The 19,561-nt window shown below is 39.6% G+C and overlaps 2 protein-coding genes across 2 annotated transcripts in view; one reads left to right on the plus strand and one right to left on the minus strand.

Moving 5' to 3' along the window:
* Positions 1-13,171, minus strand: part of LOC137600344 (adhesion G protein-coupled receptor E5-like) — a 16,208-nt gene extending 3,037 nt beyond the window's left edge. Inside the window, exons 1-17 of the mRNA XM_068321920.1 lie at positions 13,080-13,171; positions 12,864-12,934; positions 8,548-8,622; positions 7,926-8,075; positions 7,697-7,834; positions 6,940-7,080; positions 6,306-6,349; positions 5,936-6,046; positions 5,684-5,834; positions 5,475-5,594; positions 5,080-5,279; positions 4,769-4,936; positions 2,211-2,405; positions 1,417-1,634; positions 1,118-1,276; positions 478-646; positions 260-361 (exon numbers count right to left, since the gene is read on the minus strand). Coding sequence (XP_068178021.1) covers positions 260-361; positions 478-646; positions 1,118-1,276; positions 1,417-1,634; positions 2,211-2,405; positions 4,769-4,936; positions 5,080-5,279; positions 5,475-5,594; positions 5,684-5,834; positions 5,936-6,046; positions 6,306-6,349; positions 6,940-7,080; positions 7,697-7,834; positions 7,926-8,075; positions 8,548-8,622; positions 12,864-12,934; positions 13,080-13,084 — 2,217 coding nt within the window. The 5' untranslated portion in view covers positions 13,085-13,171. The remainder of the gene's footprint in view (positions 1-259; positions 362-477; positions 647-1,117; positions 1,277-1,416; positions 1,635-2,210; positions 2,406-4,768; positions 4,937-5,079; positions 5,280-5,474; positions 5,595-5,683; positions 5,835-5,935; positions 6,047-6,305; positions 6,350-6,939; positions 7,081-7,696; positions 7,835-7,925; positions 8,076-8,547; positions 8,623-12,863; positions 12,935-13,079) is intronic.
* mvb12a (multivesicular body subunit 12A) overlaps positions 11,995-19,561 on the plus strand; it is a 33,974-nt gene continuing 26,407 nt past the window's right edge. The window contains exon 1 of the mRNA XM_068321922.1: positions 11,995-12,132. The gene's annotated coding sequence lies outside the window, so the exon portion shown is untranslated. The remainder of the gene's footprint in view (positions 12,133-19,561) is intronic.

Below are 19,561 nucleotides of genomic sequence, written 5' to 3' on the forward strand. Positions count from 1 at the left end.
CATAGTTCTGAGTCTAGTATTCAAAATTAAACTGATGGCGGTTCATTGGTATTTCTAATTAAAAGCACTTAAAGTATGAAAAGTATGCAAAATTGAAAAATGTATTTATTGCAATATATTCAAATATTAAGACTAAAATGGATTAATTATTTTTAATATGCTATTTTGAAGCTTATTCAAAACAATTAATCAGTAGTTCAGGTGGACACATGCTTCAGACTGAGTAAAGGAAGAGCATGTGCGATCACATGATGCTTACCTGTGACTGACTACTGGAAGGGTTTGTACTGCTGAAGTCTGAGTATCTCTTCTTCTGTGGTGTGGCAAAATAGGCAAGGAAATGGGCATACTCATCTCTCACCTGCAGAGAGCAGCAAAACACCAAGATTAAAAGAAAAATCTTTGCCTTTTGTGGTTGAAATATTATTATTTCTGTTGTGTTAACTGTGGTATTAGTTAAACAGACATAAACCCTACCTGTTTGGACAATAGGCAGTGCATAATGAAGACCAGCATTCCTTGCAGGCTGTTTAGGATAGTGAACACATATTCTACGAAAGTAGGGCCCTCTTCAAACAGGAAGACCCCAAAAATCCACATCAGTCCAAGTACACACATCTGGGCAATAGCTGTCACTGTGAACGCTCTACAGAGGTACAAGCAGGAAGTGGAGTGGGTGATCATAGAAAAAGGAAACAGGGAGAGAGACAAATTGCTTTCAGCACAAAGAGTTGGATGACTCAGTTATCATATGAGCATCTGTAAATCCCCAGAAGAGTGAAACAAAAAATATTTTTTTCACGACTTCACTAGCGAATCATCAATCAAACAAAGAGAAACACTCTCAAAGCATGGATATTTTCCTTTAAGTTCACATTCTTAGTTTATTGTACTCAAGTGAATATCACTGTTTGATGAAACACCCATAAAATCGTCCTCCTTTGACACCTGATTTGAGAGGGATTTACTTTTATCTGTATTTCAACTCTTAAAACCAATCTTAATTATTCATTCACTACTTTTTGAGTCGTGGAACAAGTTCAGGGGTTACGTTGACAGAGCAAGAGCAGACACACAAAAGCCAAATGCAGTTAACCAAACACAGATATTGACTAACTTAATTTTGTGTAGTTTGGTGAGATCTGGGTTGAGACTAGAAAACTTCTGGACAAGCCTCCAGACTGTGATGATAAAAAAGAAGATGTTGAGGATGATGATGAAGCATACAGGGCCAAAGAAACTCCATATGAGGCCATCTTCCAGGGACAGCCAGCAGCTAGTTGGGAGAAAGGAAACACATGTGCATGATTTGGTTTAAGTTACGTCAACACAATACATAACAATAGGTCTGTGTAATCCAGTGATTATCGCTGTCATATGTTAGGTATGCAACCGTACACATTACATCACACTCACTGCCTAACAGTTCCATATCCATTTGACCTGATGATGACAGATATGATGACAATAAAAAGAGGCGTCCCATAACCAATGAGAAACAAGTGGAGGGGCCGCATTGTGGCATTGAACACCAGGATCACCATACGGTACAGCTGAACTCCTTCCAACAGCATCCAGGTAAACACTCCCAAAAAGAAGAAATGGAGTACCACTGCAATAAATCTGCAGCCACCCTGTGATACAACATAAGCACATGAAGAAAGAAAGATCAGAGACACAGGTGCAGAGAAAGGAAATGTTAATGTGTTTACAGCAGTAATCTGGCTGAAATTCTCATTCATTCATTTTCTGAGACCAGTTGCGTGGGAGTAGAGCTTATCCCAGCTGTCTTTGAGTGGCAAAGTACGCCCTGAACAAGTCATCAGGTCATCAGAGAAACTCAGCTATTTTTTTCCAATAAGAAACAACTATTGTAATAATTGCATTATCACATTCTATCATATTGATTAAATAGGGTCCAGTGGTGGAAAAAGCCATTAGAGTAGAAAGTTTTATCAATTAAAACCTGCCACTCACAAATATAGAGTAGTATAATACACTTTGTTTCTCTGATACTATTTACTCAGCTGTACCATTCCTATTTGTTCCAGACAAGTATTAAGTATTAATAAATATTAATTCTATTGTAGGCCTGAAATAAGAGTAATGAAATATAGTAATAGAAATGGGAGTTTGAGATTTAACATTAAAGAAACATTCATGTGAACAGCACCTCCTCACTTAATGAACTGATGCTTGCGGAAACATACCAAAGTTTTAGTTTGTGAAATGCCAGCAAGAAAGAAGAGGTCAGCCATAAAGAGGCAGATACACAGGTGAAGGTGAATCGTATTACGGGTCCCTTGTATGGAGCGGCAGAATTTGAATGTCAGGATGCACAGTATGAGGCACAGCAGGGAGATGGTCAATCCAATCTTAGTCACCAACAGGAGGCCAAAAGGGTGCTGGTGGAGAAAACAGGATAACTCTTACAGGCATCAATTTAAGATAATCATTTACAACATAATGACACATTGACAAGCACATTCTTTGTACTTCTCTTGGTAACGCAGTAAGTAAGATCAAGAAGGGTGTAATACAATATTGACATACTATCAAAATGGTAAACTTTGCAAGTTACAGTTCCCTTTTTCTACCTCAAGCAGATGTGGAATAAAATAAGATTTCAATTACAGATACCTGACAATTGTAATACATTTTTCCTACCCTTTCTCAAAGAAAATACCATTGTCCTTCACCGCTGAATGCTCCCCTTGTGTCCTCCATCTAGTTGCTAACTTAAAAGTCCCGTATTGTGCTTTTTTAAATTAATGTCTTTCAGCTGCCAGATGTCCATCTACACTGTATTTGAAATGTCTTGCCCCAAAATGATCCGTGGTCCTCAATCTTTGATTGAATATTGATCAAATCATTTCCAGTCCAGACGCTTCGCTTAAAAGGGCGACACATGAACACACGCACACTACTGTCTGCTCGCACTTAGTGGTAGTCAAGGACTTTTAAACATTTAGTAACACCGTTACTACATATTTTCTACTGATTTTTCTTGTGTTTTTCACTGTTGTTTTTCACATAACTGTTCATTTTTCTGCGATAATCAAACCTCCACATTCTGGGAGCATCCCATTCACTGAAGTACATTAGACTGCATTTGCTTAGCTCCCTAGTTGGCAAGCCATCTCTCATTGTCCGTGACGATTATCGAGAAACACAGCTTTAATTACCTCCTGTCTGTAATCATCTTTTGTCGACTCAACTGATTTCTGTCCAATTTGCAAACACTGTGTGTTTTTCTCTACAAATCTTCCGCGATGTTTACAGTCTCAGTACGAGCTTTCATCTTGTGTTTCCGCAATGGGCAATGTGTCACATTCAGCTGACTGAGAAAGTAGCTCCATGCTTATCGCAGAAAAATTAACAGTTGTATCACGCAACTCAAGAGTGAAAAACATGAGAAAAATAAGAAGAAAATGGGGAGTAACGAAGATACCGAAAGAAAAACTTCTAGACTATGGTAAGTGTGAGCGTATGGTAGGGCGCACGTCCATGTGGTACTTGTAAACACAGCTGGAGTTGGGGGGGGGGTGCAGGTGTTGACAGAGGGAACTCAGAGGCCATTCTCTTTAAACGAAGCGTCTGGAAGTGATGTGGTTAATTTTCAATCAAAGATTTTAAGGACCACGGATCAGTTTGGAGCAAGACATTTCAAATACTGTACATGTAGTTGGACATCAGGGAGCTAAATGAAACTAATTTACAAAGTATAATATGTTAACTTTAATACAAACATTTTTGTCTCAATGGTTGTTGTGGTTTCTGGGGATGTAAACCATACCATAAATGGTGTTTTGGAAAGCTTAAAAAGAATTTTCAGTAAACACAAGATTCCCATACACTTCAAACCTTGTAACACACTTAGACAGAAGCTAGTTCACCCTAAGGACAAAACACCACACCACAATCAGCAATGTAGTGTATGTTGTCCAGTTCAGCTAGGAAAGCAGTGACTTGTACAGACACAGAGAACAAAAAATTGCTCCACAAGCATTTGGCTCAACACAGGAGAGTCAACAATCCTCATATAAATGTTCAGGTTTTCGCCAGGGAAGACATGGATTGAGAGAGGAGTTAAAGAAGCCATTTTTATCAAACTGGAGCACCCATCTCTGAATAAAAGAGAAGGATTTAGACACGATCTATCAGCCACCTACAATGCAGTATCAACCTCAAACCCCAGAAACCACAACCATTCAAACTTCATTGCAACACACCATAGCAGCTCACATGAGAGTGGGCGAGATGACGGTTCTCTTAAGAATAGTATCAACTGCTAACAAGACTTATTGTTTTGTAGCTTCAGTCATTTCTATTGTTTTCTTCTCTAAGAGGAGTATAAACATCTGGACTGTATCAGGCACTTGGAACTGTAGATAAATAGATAGATAGACTTTGAAAACTCTTGATGAGAGATGAAACATCTCCAACCAACCATTCACAAGTCCAGTTGATTAGTTTTTGCCGTTCTTGATTTACGCCGATCAGGATGACTGACAACCTTCACAGAGCATAATGAATTTTATTTTACTTATTAGTCATAATTTTGAGGTTACATATATGGGAATGTGCTCCTACTGACCGAAATTATTTTACCTGTTTCCAACCGTGAATTGCTGAATGTCAGCATTTAAAATTGCCTTATCTTAATGGGGATACTAATTAAAAAAACAAAAACAAACTATACAATTGCTAAATTTCATGGTGAGATTGACATGTTATTTAGGTTTTCATGGTATGTGTGTCTGCTTACCTTCATAGGGTAGAGTGCCATGAGTACAGCAAAGCTGGTCAGATGTTCACAGGTACATAAAGTGTGTGTGATGTTGGATTGCTTTTGATAGCAGCCATCTGTGGACCAGGTTCCTCTCTCACTCCAGTACACACAGATATATTTCACCTCTGGAGACTCATCTATGTCCTTTTCAAAAAATATATCACTTATGTCAGAAACATTATTTATTTAAAGCTTAATTTTCATCAGCAGTACTTAGATGACAAGTAAAACAGGGAAGGTTTTTAATTCACCTTCAGTCAAGCTGACTGTATGACAGGTGGGCATACCTGTAGATGTCTGAAGGTGATGTTGACAGGGTGGCTTAAGTTCTCAGTAGATGGGTTAGAGACCACAACAGATGCAACTGCTGAGGAGACCTGAAAAGAGGGGTGCACGCCATCTTTTTCATATTTTGTCAGCTCCTCAAAAGAGTGATTACCTGAGAGTTCAAGGTTCCTGTGGATCAACAATGCAGCCAAAGCAAAACCTGGAAAGGACAATGTTAAAGAAGATAATGGAGCCCAAAAAAAGTCTAAAAGTAATATTTGATGGACATGAAATTCTTGAAGAGAAGCGAAGAGAAGAGAAGAGAAGAGAAGAGAAGAGAAGAGAAGAGAAGAGAAGAGAAGAGAAGAGAAGAGAAGAGAAGAGAAGAGAAGAGAAGAGAAGAGAAGAAGTTTACCAGTGTAAGGTCCTGTTCCGACTGCTGTTGTCCAGTCAGTATCGAGTGAAGCCTTTTCAGTTGTAAGATGAATAGATCCAAAAGGTCGAGTTTTTCCCCTATGCACAGCTATCTCTACATCTGTTTTGACAGGGACATTTATTTGACATTAAGATTACAGTTACAAATACAATCTGAACACCATGGTTGAGCTTATGGACATTGCTTGCCTCTCTTGGTAGTCTCTAACATTTTGTAACTGTCGTTGAGCTGTGGACCAATAAGCAGAATGGAGTTTTCCACTGTACTGAGCAATCTGGTAACATCTTCACTGTTCAGGGAACCAGAGGACAGAATAGTCTCGGTTGTTGTGAACAGTTTCTGTTCAAAGTTGAATAATGCAAGAGGAGAAAATGAGAATACTGTATGAGTTTCTGTGTGTAAAAATGGATGTATTTGTGTTTTAAATTTGCTTCTCTGACCTGCAGTAGTGCCTCTCCATCAGCTTTTGCTTCACCAATGACACTTGAGTTAGAAAGAGCCAAACAGTTGTTTCTCATCATCAACAAAATATCTGCCAGGCCTCCAAGCAACTAAGACACAGAAAGAGAGAATAACGAGACTATTCAGTTTGTGGTATACTTGAGTTTATAAATATTATAAGACACTAAGCTACAGATTGGTTTTGTAAATTAGTGGAAAAGTGTGTTCTTTTAATGTTCTTTTTAATGTTCGTTTAATCTATTGTGGTCTTCTTTATACTAAATAAATAAAAATTTACAAGACCTTCATAAATTATATGAATTTCTGATGACTTTAATTCATATTTTGGTATTTAAGCATGCAGCTTACCGTTACAGACTCATTTTTAGCATTGAAGCCATCACAGTCGAGTTCTGGATGGAAAATATGAGATTATGATCTCACCAGTTCATTTTTGACGCATTCAATGCAGTGACATCTGATAATATCAAGTGCATGATAGGCAGATTATTTTTGGAGAGTGTGAACAAGAATATGCTTAAAATTAGGACATATAAACCATGAAATGTATGAGGTGTAATTGGTACATTCAAGGACTCAGTTTTAGAAAACCTAGAGAATTAACTTTTCAACATAGTATATTTTCTAAATAGACATAATCTAGTGGTTGTGGAGGATACAGATTACTTCTTTACAGAAAGTAGTCCACAATATGCAAAATGTCATCACTGCTATCAAAACAATGATCACTCAGCTCCTTCCTCATCTCATTGAAGAGATAGTGGTAGAAGTCAAGCCTAACGTTTTCTCAAACATTGGTGACACTGATCACTTTCAATTCACTGAAGCAGAAACACCACAAAGGCGATCAATCTGAAATTTGAATAAAATTACAGCAATGTAGCCCTTCTATTTTAGGATGGAGATATAGCAATCAAACATATTTAAAGTAATGTACAGTATGTGGATGATGATAGTTGATTAGAGGATTGCATACACTCACTTGAGCAAGGGATCCTTTCCCTGCCATAATTAGTGTATCCTTGTGGACACTTGCACCAATAACTCCCTTCAACGTTGTTACAAGTTCCTTTATCTCCACATACGTACTCTTTCATTTCAGCCTCGTTGCACTCATTTATGTCTGTATAAAGTGGACAACAGAGGCAGAAGTAATCATTGCCATTATTCAAGAGCAAGGATTTTAACGAAACCAGTCAGAAACAAACCTGAATGCAATGTAATTGGAAAAACATATTTGCAGAGTGAGCAGTGATATTAGTGTTTTATTGTTGCTAAAAGGTTTTGGCAGACATTTTCCAAGTTGTCAATGTTGAGAGTTTATTTGCAAATAACTCTCAAAGCTGCAATTTGAAGAAGAGTGAAACAGGAAATGATACAACAGTTTAAGCCACAATATAGGAAGTAAAAATAGTCGAACCATGAAGAAAGAAAAGCTTAAATTAAGTCATTCATCGCAATATTCCTGAAGTCAAGTTGTGAGTGCCCAGATTCCTGCATAGAGTTTGATTTGAATGTTAAACTATATTCTGTTCAAAATACCAGGGATGTTGTCATAGATGTTTGTAAGAGTCAGTGATCAACACCAGGATTTCCATGAAGAAAATCTTGTCACTACAATCATTCACCTCTTAAGCTTAAAGTTAATGGAAATTCATTTGCACTCATTGTGATGATGTGCATCTTCCTAGACACAGCATCAGTTATCTTCAATTTACAGTGACCTAGCCACTACTCACCAATGCAGGATCCTTGCCTGTTCCTGTTATTGGTGAATCCAAAATGGCACGTGCACTGAAAGCTCCCAATCAGGTTGGAACAATTACCTCCATGACCACAGATGTTGATGTAGTGGTTATCTGTGCATTCATTGTTGTCTGATAGAATAGTGAGTGAAGATGATTGAGACCATTTAGTCAAGAAACAGGCATTGCTTTTACACACACACACAAACACAAACACGCAGACCTTGGCACTGTCCATCTAACCCGGTGAAGTTAACAGTCCCTTTAATATTGTTGAAGCCAGGCAAACACTGACAGTAATAACTGCCATTTGTGTTGGTACAATTTGTGTGCTTCCCACAGACATCTGGGAATTCGTGGCACTCATCCACATCTGCAGACATGGATACACATACAGACAGCATAGGGGAAAAAAATTAGTCATCAAACTTACAGGTCAATACATAGTATACACATGTTATTGCAGACTGTATTTCAATGTATGCTGTAATTAGTAAACTCCTAACTTGTAAGTTCTCTGTTCAGCAATATCTCTTATTTGCTTTTACCCTCCACTCCTCTGACGATCAGCATTATCAGGTTATCGCACAAAGTTTTAGGACATTTGCATTTTCTTTATTGGTCATTTCAAATTACACTAATCTCAGAATTTAAAACAAATGCATTGATCATCCAATCTGAATGGACTGGAATCCAGTCAAATCCATACTAAAACAATTCCCATAATGAATGATACATTTCCTGATTAATTACTATAAGATAAGATCACTTATCTACTTCTACTTCAGAATATTCAAATATTGGTAGATAGCAAGACAGAAGTGAAAAGAGTTGATAGGTATTACCAATACAGCGACGGCCTACTGAATACAAGCCCTGCTGACATTCACAGAGACCTTCCCCCAGCATACACAATAATCCTGTAGGAACAGAAACAGAACCCAGGTTTAATACACAAGAAATCTTACAGTAGCAGAAGTGAATTCAAACCTCTGTACTGTGCTCCCTCGGGCATTCATGCATCAAAGCTCGCGACTTCATCTCATCACAGAATTTTGGTAGGCAGCCAAATGACGCACATTCTACTGGCTGACGGCATCCGGAGGTACGCTCCGTTCCGTGAGTCTCAGACTTACGTGAGACACAAAAGTACTGTTTCCGACACCGATAAGAGTGTTGGAAAAAGTAATACAGATATAAGGTGGTTTAATATCGGTATGGGGACAGTCATAAACGTTTAAATTACCATAAATAATAAGATAAATAGTTCATCGCTCTATTGCTGAATTCAGTCATCGCGTGTAGTTCCTGGAACTCATTAATCGCAAAGAACGAGGGCACACTGCATTTTGAAATTTTTTGAATTGGTTAAACAACTTTATTCAACCAATTAGAAATTTATGGTGCAGTACAAATTAACATAAATGTATTTTTTAAAAATAAACCTGCTGGTGTTACTGGTGCAGTTGATTTTCATACAGTTTTGCTTCTCAGATGAACATTTTTTAATTAGTATTTCACTCGGTACTTCAGGTGTTTCCCTCTTCAACAGTATCACCAATTAAGTAGTAACTGAGTAAGTCCTCTTCAATTCACAGAAAGTTTTCTTAAAAGAGAAATAAATTCCAAAATGCATTTTTCATACCACTCCTGAAGGCACACTCCACTTCACTAACAATGTTACTCTGCTATATTTTCCAAACCCTCATACTTCCATTCTAAAACTTAACCAATGAATCACTCAAAGTCCTGGGAGCAGAAAACTGATTGATCTGTAATGGAACTATTTGGAGGATAATCATCGTATATTATAGATGTAACTTGGCTCTAAACAACATGACTCCAGTAGAACTAGTTACTCTCAAATCAGTCTAATCTGTTGTTCCAGATGCAATTATGTTGGATGTTCATTTATAGTATTTACAGACGTTTGTTTTTTCTGGTGAAGCCTTATTATTTCAATAATTGTGACTTTTCATTTAGCACTAACCACTATAAGCAAGTTTTCATTAAATTCTGTGAAATATTGTATGCCACTGTTAACTACATGTTTATTTGTACTATTGTACTATTTGTACAATTTCCTCCGGGATTAATAAAGTATCTATCTATCTATCTATCTATCTATCTATCTATCTATCTATCTATCTATCTATCTATCTATCTATCTATCTATCTATCTATCTATCTATCTATCTATCTATCTATCTATCTATCTATCTATCTATCTATCTATGTTTATTCATGGATTGGTTCTCTTAACAGTTTATGACAGGTCATGAGGGAATGAGCCTCACCCAGCTGACATTGGGTTTGAGGAGAGGTACGTCCTGAACAAGTTACCAGTTTATAACAGGGCCACATGAAAGACAAACAATCAAACTCAACATCCATGTCTATGGGCAATGTAGAGTTGTTAGGTTCTCAGATATTTTCATTACTAGGCTGAAATAACACACTTCTAATTTGTGCTCTGATACAAAATGTCAAGCATACAGTTGCTACTTTTTATGTAGTAATTGTAATGAAGACTCATATAAAATCACATCAGTATGCACAGAGGAAAACACGTATTCAACTTAGACTTTGTTACAGGTGAGTTTTAAGGATGTGAACCATCAAATCAGATTGTACTAACAATGACAACTGTGATGAGTCAAACTGGCTTTATTTGGTGATCCCCTGGCATTTTGAGTGAAATATTTTAAGTGTTGGACTGTTTGCCAAGATTTGGGGAGCAGATTTTCTGTTCACATCTGTAAGAACTGTAAAGAGTTGGAGAAAGAAGAAATGTTTTATATTAAGACTCTGGATTACACTTAATACCACCACATCATAACAGACATGCAGTCACATGTCCTTATGGCACTGATAACTCAGAAAACAGTGGTGTCTTCACATGATGTTAGGTCCCACAGTAGCACTATTTTATGAAAACTGGGTCAAATTTGTCACACTCTGACTGAGTAACTAGACAGAAGTTAAGACAAAACATGTGAAAACAATTTGCAATTTATAAAATCATTCTTTATGTTTATCTCTGCATGTTGTATTAGATTAAAAAAATACAGCAAATAGGAGGTATCATGGAGGTGGAGGGAGTTGTCAATTACAAGTGGCCACGAGGCTAAACTGGAGACTGTTACGTACTACAACAGAACCAAGGTTGAAGTAGATGTCATTGATCAAATGTCGAGGAAATACACAGTGAAAGCTCCCACATGAATTTGGCGATTGGTGGTGTTTTATAGTATTCTTTACCTTGCTATCATAATGCTTAGCTATATACAACTACTGTAGTTCACCTTTGGCCGGTCTCACTTTGCCCGTAGGTATGAGTGTGTGCTTGTTCGTCTACATGTGGCTCCGCAGTGCACTAGTGTCAACCCCGGAATGTCCCCTGTCTCACGCCCAGTCGTCTGGGCTAGGATGCAGCACCCCCGACCCGTGACAGCAGATGAACCGGGTATAAAAAAAGTGAATTATATGTGTATATTCATATTTATTGTACAGTAGCATGATATTGTGATAACCTGTGTTAATGCAGACTGTTATAGTGATGTTGCCTTGAGCTGTAGGCTGTGCATGTATTGTGCTGTGGGAAGTTCAGATGACTTAGGAAAAGGGAACGTTAGTGAGTTAGTTATAAGCGGTAGTTGTGTCTCTTTGGAGTTCCTTTGTAAAGAGATGACTAAAACTCGATGAAGCCTGTTTTATCAAGTTCCATCTCTATTGCAGTTAAAGTTAATAATTACAAAATTCAACTTACAAACAACCTCTCGGAGCCAATTGTATTTATAGGTTGAGGACTACTGGTAGTGACTAATTTTGTGCTTGGAAAGTGTTGTTGACCTTAGTAAATTTATTATGGTCTGTTTTTGAAGGAATAACCTTTTATACTCATTTAGGAGGTGAAGTATGGCGCTACAACCTTTCAGAATCAGAACACTTTCTTAATCCCTGAGGGAAAACTGCTTTTTGTACAGTTGCACTGCTCAAGAAAGTATTGAAGAAAAGGTTCACATGCTTTATCCAGGGTGTAAGCTGACTCCCACCCAGTGTCAGCTGGGATATGCTCCAGAATGAATGAATGAATGAATGAAAAAAAACCCCGAATGAATGGATGCCTTTGTAGTCTTGTCATTTTTACGAAAGACAATCAAGGCATCTTGTGCCGAGGTCACAAGAGATGATCCCTGGAAAACTGTTGCGATGCGGTGAAGGTATTCTGCCTCAAACCTGAGGTAGAATTCATTCAGCTCGTGGGTGATGGTTATCTGGCAGCTGTTTGTAGTGATCAAGCACCTCTACTTTGATCAGTGATCTTTGTTACATCTTCTGCTGTAATGGATCATTTTCTGCTATAATGGATCACATTTTCTGCAGGCAGCTTCTTCTTTTTCCACTCGGAGAACTTTGGGATCTGATAAGTAATGTCTGCACTATTTTCCAAGCCACAGCCAGATAAAAAAAATGCTTATTGTTCTTAGTGCGAATGCTTTGAATTGTTGGTTTTATCTCTGTGTTCGTTTTACTTTAAAATGGTTAGGTTTGTTTTTATGGTGTTATTTTTACTGATACTTTTGTTACAATAACAATTTTACTTCTAGATTTTTAACACTTGGAGCAAATTTATATACATTACCTCCTGTGTAATGTATTTAAATAATTTTCATTTTTACTTTGTAAAGTGGTATTATTATTTTGGTGGAGGCATTTAGTATTTTTCAGTTGTTGAAAAAAATAAAATTAACTAAACTGGCTCAGTTTTGAACGGTTAGATCAGTGGCACACTACAGCTACTGCTTGGATACTGTTAATACAGCAGCAAACAGCTTGATGACTACATAGTTAACAACATTGTTGTGGCCTATGTAAAACTATGGTTAAGTCTGTAAAAGTATCACCCTTCTAATATGATCATGACCACCATACAGTAGCTACATTAGTGAACTTGAGTAAAAAGTTTTTCTTAAGCCACGCTGCCTTGCTGTGCAGTGACACACTATTGGTAAAAGCGCGTATGTTTAGCTAGCCAAAGTAGAAGTATCAAGTACCACATACACACACACACACACAGAGAGAGAGAGAGAGAGAGAGAGAGAGAGAGAGAGAGAGAGACAAGTACACTACCACATTGTGCTGTTATTGATAGACTTACCAAGTATAAAAAGCTCCTTTCCAGACCTCATGTCAAAGGCAAACCAAATGCTCCACCACGACTGATAATATCTTAAATGTGAAATAAAGGTAAAACTTTGAAAAAGTTTGACAGATTTTAGTGTGTTTTGTCAAAGATCTCTGTTGTTCAAGGTTGATTAAATCCACAACGTCTGCGAAATAAAAAACAAAAAAGGGAACTTCCAAAATGTTTTACCTCATCTGTAGATAATAGTTGTATCTGTGGCAGAAAAAGAAACAGCAAAACCTCACAGCTTTCTTTCTCTCTGATTCACAGTCTAGGCTCACTTTCTCACTGATTCCCCACCCCCATCCCTCCCTCTGTCTCTCTCTCTTTCTAACATGCTCTCTCTTTCTGGCTCTTGCTTTCTCGCTTTCTCTTTTTGTCTCTGTCTCTCACACGCTCTCTGTCTTTCTCCCTTTCACTATTCCAGTGACTTTGTCTCGTTAATTCCTCTACTTCTTTTCTTTGTCTTTATTGTATTTGTGAACACATTTGACACAGAGGCGGTATATTACGTTGACCAATAAGACTTCCTTCTTTCAATGGTGTTTCACATTTCCTGTTTGACTTCATAAGCCTCTATTTTCAAGAGTTATTCCCAACACTCTCATGACATGAATACAGAAAACTAGAGGGGGAAGCAAATGCCAACTAAAGGGCAATGATAAGCACTCAATCTAAACAGCTACTACTAAACTTGAGTTTTGACAGTCACTCTTAAAGCTGTTACCATATTGCCAAAAGCCTCCTCTTAGTCTTCTCTTATTCCACACAAACTTTCCGTCTTTCATCCAATCCAAGTGACAAGCCTGCATTTTCTTAACTCCCTAGACAAAAAGAAGACAGAATAGAACAGGATATAGGATGTAGAACAGGACAGTTTCAATCCTCTGTTACACCAAAGTAATAATCTTTAGTTTGAAAAGTTAAGACTAGAAGCATAGTACATTTGAGAGGAAATAATATCTGCTGTCTTTAAAGCTCTGGGAAAATGTCTGTTAGTGTGTGTGTGTGTGTGTGTGTGTGTGTGTGTGTGTGTGTGTGTGTGTGTGTGTGTGTGTGTGTGTGTGTGTGTGTGTGTGTGTGTGTGTGTGTGTGTGTGTGTGTGTGTGTGTGTGTGCGTGTGAACTGTGCTTTAAAAATGAATTCACTGTTAACCAAGCATCAGTGATGTGCGGTCAGGTTCATGGCTGGGGAGGCACTGACTTCATCGTAATCATATTTGCAAACATATGAACCTACAGTGTAGCTTATTCACCATTAAATTAGCAACATTTTGTTGTTACTTACATGTTTGCTTATATGTTATGTGTACTTATAAATGAAGTCCATGTGTCACTCCTTCTGAACAAAAGCATCGAAAAAATTTTGAGTCGAGATATGAAATCCTCCATTTTTATAGGAAGACAAGGCGAGCGGAAAAACAAATGAATGGCTGCACTCAGACCTTGAAATTAACTTTTTTTCTTGGTAGCACTGGTGCTCCCAAATTTAGAAGTTAGTAGCTCCAGCAAAGATTTTAGGAGCACCTACCCAAAAGCAAGGCATACAGACAATATATGTAACATGGCATGTATTTTATTCACAGAACCGTCAACACTTTTGTAAACATGTTTGTAACATTAGTTGGGTCTCCTGGCTCTCAGTCCCTCTCTCATCCACCTTTTCACTGAAGGCCCAGCAACAAAGTTCTCCTCAGGTGGACCCTCTACACCGGGGGTATTCAGTTAAAAGTCACCGAGGTCCGGTTAGAAAAATTTCCTCTTCGTAAAAGGTCCGACTTTGAAGAGACCTGCGGTGAGGTACCAGCCAGCCGAACCTCACCATGGATTGCCTAATGACTCGACTAGCTGTGCTGGCATGCTATACAGTGAGACCATAATGCTATCTCTCTATATGTCGCTATTAAAATGTTTGATCTATGAACTAAATTCCCATAATTTAGCTAATGTACATAATATACAGTGTTTTTTTGTCAACAACTGTATGTGTGTAACATCTTTCTTGAGTCCAGCGGTCCTGAAACCGCTTGTAAAAAACATGAAGTGAGGCACAAAGTTCTCGAGCCACATGGTAGGGGGCGCTGGTGATCCCAGGGATTCGGCCGAGGATTCCTCTTCCTCGGCCGTAGAAGAAGTGACAGCAAACTAGGATTAAGTGCAGCCATTCATTTGTTTTCCGCTCGTCTTGCCTTACTATAGAAATGGAGATTTACATATCTCAACTCACAGCACGGTGTGGCGCAGTGGGTAGCGCTGTTGCCTCACAACACATTGCCCGTAGGAGTGAGTGTGTGTGCGTGGTTGTCTGTTTTGTGTGTGGCTCTGCGGTGCACTGGCGTCATGCCCAGTGTGTGCCCTGCCTCATGCCCTATGCCAGCTGGGATAGGCTCCAGCTCCCTGTGAAATGCTACAGCGGACACAGCGGCAGAAAATGAATGAATCGATGGATATCTCAACTCAAATTTTTTTTGCTGCTTTTGTTCAGAAGTAGTGGCACATGGACTTCATTTATAAGTAAACGTAACATATAAGCAAACATTTAGGAAACAACCTAATGTTTTTTTTAATCAAATGTGCCAATTGTGAGTTTGCATGTGTAAATAATTCTGCTCTGACACTTTAAAAATGACCTGTGGCTAATTAAATGGTGTATAAGCTAAACTGTAGATTCATATTTTTGTAAATCTAATTATGATGAATTCAGTGCCTCACCAGCCATGATCCTCACTGCACGTCACTGGTTGGAACTTATCCCAGCCAACTGTGGCTGGACAAATACCCATGCACACACTCACACCTATGGGCAATTTGGGACTGGTCAATTAACTGAAGCGCATGTTTTTTGTAGGAGGGAGGAAGCTGTAGAACCTGGAGAGAATGCACGCAGATATGGGTAGAACAAGCAAAGTCCTCACAGAGCGGGACTCAAACCCAGAACCACCTTGCTTGCTACAGCGCTACCCACTGCGTCACTGTGCCGCCCGAGAAGTAAAGTTTGAGGTCAAAAGCGCTTCTCAGAAGACTTAGCTTCTCAGAAGTTCTAAGCAAAATTTTACACTTTGATGATTGAAATTCTTCTTGGTAAGATCTGATGCCATCGACTGAACTCTCTGTAGGAGAGTTATTAATGAATTATTAATTTCATTCTGTCTGTTCCTTACAGTTATACTGTATATGCTGAAATCTCTAGTAGTTTTGTGCAATATTTGTGTATGAATTTAGATAGTATTCAGATACTTTGCAAGCAGAAGGCGTGAGTTTTTACATTATGTGTCAAGTTATGAAATACGGTGGCACAGTAGGTAGCACTCACAGCAAGACGATTCCAGGTTCAAGTCCCACCCTGTGCAGAGTTTGTATGTTCTTGTCATGTTTGCCTGGGTTCTCTCTGGGTTCTCCAGCTTCCTTCAAAAAACGTAGGCGAATTGGTCGTTCCTAATTGCCCATAGGTGTGAGTGGGTGTGTGAGTAGTTGTTTTTCTTCCATGTGGCTCTGGAGTGCACTGGCGTCATGCCCAGAGTGTCTCCCGCCTCTCACCCACAGGGCAGCCCTGAGCAAAGGACCCTGAACCCCATACTCCTGGAGCACTTCCCACAAGATAGCATGAAGGACATGGTTGAAAGCCTTCTCTAGATCCACAAAGCACATACGGACTGGTTGGACAAACACCCACAAACCCTGGAGAACTCAGTGGAGAGTGTAGACCTGCTCCGGTGTTTGCAACCGGGATGAAAACCGCATTGTTCCTCCTGAATCCACGGTTTGCCTGTAGGTCTAATCCTCCTCTCCAGTATCCTAGACTTTTGCCAGGAGTCTGTTGGAGCACTCCCTCCAGTCCCCTTTCTTGATAATGGGGATTACCACCCTTCCCCAAGTACATTATGTTACAGAGATGTACTAACCAAGACAATCCCTGCACTTCCAGAAACTTGAGGTACTCAGAGTGCATCTCATCAACCCTGGTGCCCTGCCACCAAGGAGTTTCGTAATCACCTCGGTGACTTCAACTCGGGTGATGGACTAGTCCACCTCAGCCTCTATTTCCTTCATTGAAGACATGGCAGCAGGATTTAGGAGAACCTCAAAGTATTCCTTTGACCACCCAAGGTCAGCAGCTCCCTCCCTCCACTGTCAACAGTGTTGGTGCTGCTCTGTTTTCCCTTTCTGAAGTGTGGTGGCGAGAGGTTTTCTTAAGTATATTTCTTAAGTATATAAGTACAAATATTTATTTGTTAATTTAAATCATACATAGGTTGAGGAGAAGTCCAACAGTATCATCGCTGATACAAACAGATAAATACTTATCTAAAGTGAAGAGATTTCTGGTACAATCATCCCAGAACTACCCTTTCCTCTCCCCCTCATGTCTTTCATATCCATTACTCCGTGTGTCTAATGCAAAGGTGTTACCTGTTATTATGGCCTTAGACCACTGGAAAGTTCTCTGGCAAAAGCCGTCATCACACCAGAAAGTGGAGAGTCCAGCCCTCTCAAGGGGTTTGCTTCCAGAGCTCAAGCTGTGGGTGGAGGTGAGCCCAACTATATCTCGTCCATACCTCTGAACCTCCTTCACAAGCTCCAGCTCCTTTCCCCCGAGCAAGGTGACACTCCATGTCCCAGGAGCAGGTCTCTTTGTCCGGGAATTGGGTCGTCTAGCCCCACATTGTTGGCTGTCAGCCACTACAATGTACTCGTCCCCTATGATACCCTCGGCAGGTGGTGGGTCTACTGGAAGTTGGGCCCATGTTGTCCTTTCGAGCTGCGCCTAGCCGGGCCCAGTGGGCAGAGGTCCAGGAACCAGGCGCTCGTATACAAGCTCAAAACCAAGGGACTGGCTCCAGGGTGGGGCCCCAGTTATGCCATACCGGGCTACGTCACAGTCCTTAATTTTCTTCTGTTATTTTGAACTGCTGTTTGTCTGTCCTATTACTTAGGCCCTGTTTGCCATGGGAAACTCTACCAAGAGCATAAAGCCCCCAACAACATAGCTCCTTGGATCATTCGGGCACGCAAACCCCCCCACCACAAAAAGTTGGCAGATCAAGGGGAAGTGGCTCGTAGGGTGTTATAGAATAATAACCCAAGTGGGGTCATCGAAGACATTCTTTCATCATTAGGGTCGATGAAAATCAGTCATATAGGTTTCACCTATGGGTTGTAATACCAAACCGAGGAAGGCTGAAAGTCATTTGAATGATGGTTGAGACATTTGCTGCTCACAGTTATGCAAATGAGATTTGATCATCCTGGTGATGGCAATGACAAGTGCATTGTTGCATGCAAGAGAAAGTCTTGTCTGACAAAATTCAAATTGTACATGTCAACAGCAACTTTCCTATTTACACCAAAGTTAACTATGGTGTTCCACAAGAACCATTACTGGTGCCAGTTCTTTTCTTTCTATAAATGCTTCCTCTAGATAACGCTATTAGTAAACATATTAATTTTGACTGCTATGCAGATGATACCCAGCTGTATTTGTCCTTCAAGCTAAATAAGAGTAACTAAACTGTAGACTAACTAAACTTCTGACCTCTCTTAAAGGTGTTAAAATAGGGATGACAGGGATGCACAATGATCAGACGATGTGCATTCCCGGGACACAAGCTTTAAATACTGACAGTAAAAAACTTTTTTTGTGATGTAATATTGGGAGAAAATGCACTTCCATTCAACAAAAATATTCACAATTTATCCACTTCAATTTCGAACCCAGAAATCTTCATTGTGTTTTGACCTTGCGTGAGTTTCTCATCACGAGGCTCATCTACTTCATTCAGCCTTAAATTGACCAGGGGCGGCACGGTGGCGCAGTGGGTAGCACTGTCACCGTGCAACAAGGCGGTTCCGGGTTTGCGTCCTGTTCTCTGTGGGGACTTTGCATGTTCTCCCCGTGTCTGCGTGTGTTCTCTTCAGGTTCTCTGGCTTCTTCCCACCTCCAGAAACATGCGCTGCAGGTTAATTGCCTGATACCAAATTGACTGTAGCTATGAATGTGTGTGTGTGTGTTTGTGTCTGTGTGTAGCTCTGCGGTGCACTGGCGTTGCACCTGGAGTTTGCCCCGCCTCACGCCCTAAGACAAGCTGGGATAGGCTCCAGCTCCTCGCGATGAACCAGGTTGAGAAAATGAGTGAATGAATTAATTTTGTATTACATATGAATGTTTATATATGAATGTTTGGCAGCACGGTGGTGTAGCGGTTAGAACTGCTGCCTCACAGCAAGAAGGTCCTAGGTTCAAACCCCATCATTTCCAACATGGCTTTTCTGTGCAGAGTTTGCATGTTCTCTCCGTGTCCGAATGGGTATTCTCCGGGTTCTCCCGTTTCCCCTGATTGTCAGGAAACACATGCATCTAAGTAATATTAGGTCATGTTGGACCGTAGTGGCGGCGCACCCAGGTGCAGCAGTTCTGGACCAACTCTCCATCTGGTCTTGCAATTTCGTTGTACCATCTGTGTATTATGACAAATAAAGACTTTCTTTCATTTTTCCAAATGTGGGTTAAGGCCTAAAGTATAAAAAAATTATGCCTTTCAATTGCTTATTTAATTCATGATTATCTGCATAATTACCTGTTCATTTCCCCCTCCCTTCACTGTTAAGGCTAACATCAGGAATGTGTGATCTTGAGTAATAGTAACAGTGTTGTGCACTTCTACTGTAATATAA

This window comes from Antennarius striatus, chromosome 8, assembly GCF_040054535.1.
Source record: "Antennarius striatus isolate MH-2024 chromosome 8, ASM4005453v1, whole genome shotgun sequence".
NCBI lineage: Eukaryota > Metazoa > Chordata > Actinopteri > Lophiiformes > Antennariidae > Antennarius > Antennarius striatus.